Below are 3,268 nucleotides of genomic sequence, written 5' to 3'. Positions count from 1 at the left end.
CAATATAAAAAGGCACAAGCAGTGGTGAGAAGAACCGTATGACATGATAAGAGAGATAGTTGGAGACATTTTTGCAATAAAATAGGAAGAACTACTCCTGTGGGAAAGGTATGGGGAATGATAAAGAGGATGGGAGGAGACGGAAAGGAATGGGATTACCCAGTTTTGACATCTGACGAGGAAACAGCAGTCTCCAACAGGGAAAAGGCAGAGATAATGGCCAAGGCATTTGTGAAGATTCATGGTTCAGATAAATTGTCGGAAGAAGAAAGGAGAAGGGAAAGAAGAATGAATCGAACACATCCAGATGTGTTAGACAGGAGGGAGAAAACGCATGATAAAATTGATGATCCTTTTACTTTGGATGGTTAGAGCAATAAATGGATCAAGACCTACAGCACCCGGGGACGATCAGGTATGCTACGTCATGCTAAGGCATTTGGGAAAAGGAACACTGCTGTGCCTTTATAACAGAGTGTGGGAGGAAGGAAAGTTACCGAGCGCATGGAAAGAGGCAGTAGTGATTCCGATTAGAAAACCTGGCAAAGATCCATCTAAACCCACCAGCTACAGACCAATAGCACTAACAGCTAATATGTGTAAGATAATGGAAAGGATGATAACAGAAATATTTTCATATGAGCTTGAGAAGAGAGAAATGATGGCAAGTTTTCAGAGTGGTTTTAGGAAGGGAAGGAACACCATGGACTCTGTGATAAGGCCAGAGGCTGAAATAAGAAAGGTCCAGGCAAATAAAGAGTCAGTCATTGCAATGTTTTTGACATAGAAGAAGCCTATGACATGGTGTGGAAGGAAGGTTTGCTAATTAAGCTGCACAAAATGGGAATTGGTGGGAGAGTTTATAACTGGGTAAAGGATTTTGTTTGGAAGAAAAGTTTAAGTATAGATTGGGTCAGACATGTCAAATCAATACTTTGATAATGGTACGCCTCAAGGTAGTGTGATTAGCCTGCTACTCTTCATCATTATGACATATTCACAAAGGTACCAGTAGATATAGGTAGTTCTCTGATTGCTGATGATGGGGCCTTGTGGACGAAAGGAAGGAACATGCAACATGCAGTCAGAAAAGTAGGAGCAGGAGCTGCTATTCTGTCCCGACAAGACACAATATCTGCTATTTGTTGGTGGAGCTAAATGCTGTTTACTCAAGTATTTGTTTGTATTGCTACATTTGCTTCAAATGTCTAACATAATAAAAGAAAGTATGTTGGAGTAACGGGAAAACATTTAATTCCATAAACGATATGAAGGATATTAAACAAGCTTGAGCTCCTGCTCAGTAGAAGCCTTTTCTGCCACACTGCCAATTTAACTCAAATCCAAGCATTCACTTCCAAAACTCCAATTATGAGAAGTTACCCCATAATAACCCTGCACAAACAAAGAATCATTAGCAAACCAAACAATTGATTCACCATTATTACCCTGCACCATCTGCATCCTTTACCCTCATTAACTGGTGTTACTGAAATTCAGTTTGTCCCCCATGACTCATTTGACCAGAGTACAAGTCGAAACAGAACTACCCACTGCATCAAGTCACAGCTTTAATATCAGGCTTGGACTGTGCAAACGTCAATAATAAAGTGTGTTGTGTGTGTTTTTTTTCTAAGGTGCATGTGTACTCATCAGTATTAACATATGGAGCAAATCACAGGAGACATCAGTAGCTTAAGGGCACCGATTTACACTCGTTCTTCTATTTTTTAATATTTTGTCAAACATTTTACACATCAGGAAATATGGAAACATTGATTTAAACAAAATGACAGTCTACAGTTCCAAATAATCTCAAGAAGTTCAGCGTGATGCCTGGGTTGACAATCACAAACGGACTTTTGGCAAACGCCCGACATGGTGAGGAGGGTTTCAAAGTCTTAGTGGTGATTTGGTGACTGTTGTTGTCCCCCCCTCAACGTGTCGGGTCTCTGTCCACCGTTATTTGGAGCTGGTGTCGGCTTTGGTGCCCTCGGACACCGCGTGTTTGGCCAGCTCCCCGGGGAGCAGCAGGCGCACAGCGGTCTGGATCTCCCTGGAGGTGATGGTGGAGCGCTTGTTGTCGTGCGCCAGGCGCGAAGCTTCCCCGGCGGTGCGCTCGAAGATGTCGTTGTCAAACGAGTTCATGATGCCCATGGCCGTGGAGGAGATCCTCGTGTCCGGGTGCAGCTGCTTCAGCACCTTGTACACGGAGATGGCGTAGCTTTCTTTCCTGTTCTTGCGACGCCTTTTGTCTCCTTTCTACTGAGTTTTGGTCTGAATCAGCGGTGAAGGATCGGCTCCAGTCACCGACCCGGAGTCAGCCCCGTATTTATAACGTGGCTGTGGAAATGTGAGTTCCTCCTGTGCGATTGGAACGTCTTTCGGCAGAGGACCGTCGGTACCACTCGGCGCGCTGCGCCATTGGCTCGCGCGTTTCAGATTCACTCGGCCAATCGGAGAAGCCTCTGCGGTCTGTATCCTCTCAAAAGCATTACGTAAAAGTCTCAACTCTCCCACTCACCGGTTCACGGCGTGTCCGCCTGATCAATAACTGTCTATAACGATGTCTGGCAGAGGGAAAACCGGAGGCAAAGCCCGAGCGAAGGCCAAGTCCCGCTCCTCCCGGGCCGGACTCCAGTTCCCGGTGGGCCGAGTCCACAGGCTTCTGCGGAAGGGCAACTATGCGGAGCGCGTCGGCGCCGGAGCTCCAGTGTATCTGGCGGCCGTGCTGGAGTATCTGACCGCTGAGATCCTGGAGCTGGCAGGCAACGCGGCCAGGGACAACAAGAAGACTAGGATCATCCCCAGGCACCTCCAGCTGGCCGTGCGCAATGACGAGGAGCTCAACAAGCTGCTGGGAGGTGTGACCATCGCTCAGGGGGGAGTGCTGCCCAACATCCAGTCGGTCCTCCTCCCTAAGAAGACGGAGAAACCGGCCAAGAGCAAGTAAAAGACTCGAGCCGGGACGAAGGGCTCACCTCGGAGCCTGCCACCTTTCCATACCACTGCTCGGTTTTTGGATAAACAATCTTTCGAATAGTGTACAGTGTTTGGTGTTGCTGTTTCTAGTATTTCTAGACACTCGCTTCCCATAGGCGCTGCTCACAGACTGCTCAGTCTCTGTCGTGTTGTCGGCGTATCAGAAGGCCGGGGAGAAAATCACATGTTAACTTGGACCAGTTCTTAGGGGAGGGGTTCTTATTGTTTCGCTGTACAAAACGTTACAGATCGTTGTGTTGTTTCTGTCATGTTGTCTCAATAAATG

The 3,268-nt window shown here is 47.0% G+C and overlaps 2 protein-coding genes across 2 annotated transcripts; one reads left to right on the top strand and one right to left on the bottom strand.

Moving 5' to 3' along the window:
- Positions 1-439: 439 nt before the first annotated feature.
- On the bottom strand, positions 440-2,502 carry LOC116400033 (late histone H2B.L4; the record flags this gene model as incomplete). Its single annotated transcript, XM_075447404.1, is given in 1 exon segment — positions 440-2,502. A coding segment is annotated over 1 exon segment (540 nt), but the record flags the coding sequence as incomplete, so codon positions are not given.
- On the top strand, positions 1,880-2,977 carry h2ax1 (H2A.X variant histone family member 1). The gene has a single exon (XM_031877638.1). It carries the CDS (start codon positions 2,567-2,569, stop codon positions 2,951-2,953), a length of 387 nt encoding a protein of 128 aa, XP_031733498.1. The 5' UTR covers positions 1,880-2,566; the 3' UTR covers positions 2,954-2,977.
- The last annotated feature ends 291 nt before the right edge of the window (positions 2,978-3,268 follow it).

The sequence above is a fragment of the Anarrhichthys ocellatus genome, unplaced genomic scaffold, assembly GCF_004355925.1.
Source record: "Anarrhichthys ocellatus isolate YVR2014 unplaced genomic scaffold, GSC_Weel_1.0 scaffold143, whole genome shotgun sequence".
Lineage (NCBI taxonomy): Eukaryota > Metazoa > Chordata > Actinopteri > Perciformes > Anarhichadidae > Anarrhichthys > Anarrhichthys ocellatus.
This window is presented reverse-complemented; position numbering and strand designations above follow the sequence as displayed.

What these genes read in the sequence shown, in the direction of transcription:
- h2ax1 (XM_031877638.1), top strand. Translation starts at nt 2,567, where the DNA reads ATGTCTGGCAGAGGGAAAACCGGAGGCAAAGCCCGAGCGAAGGCCAAG.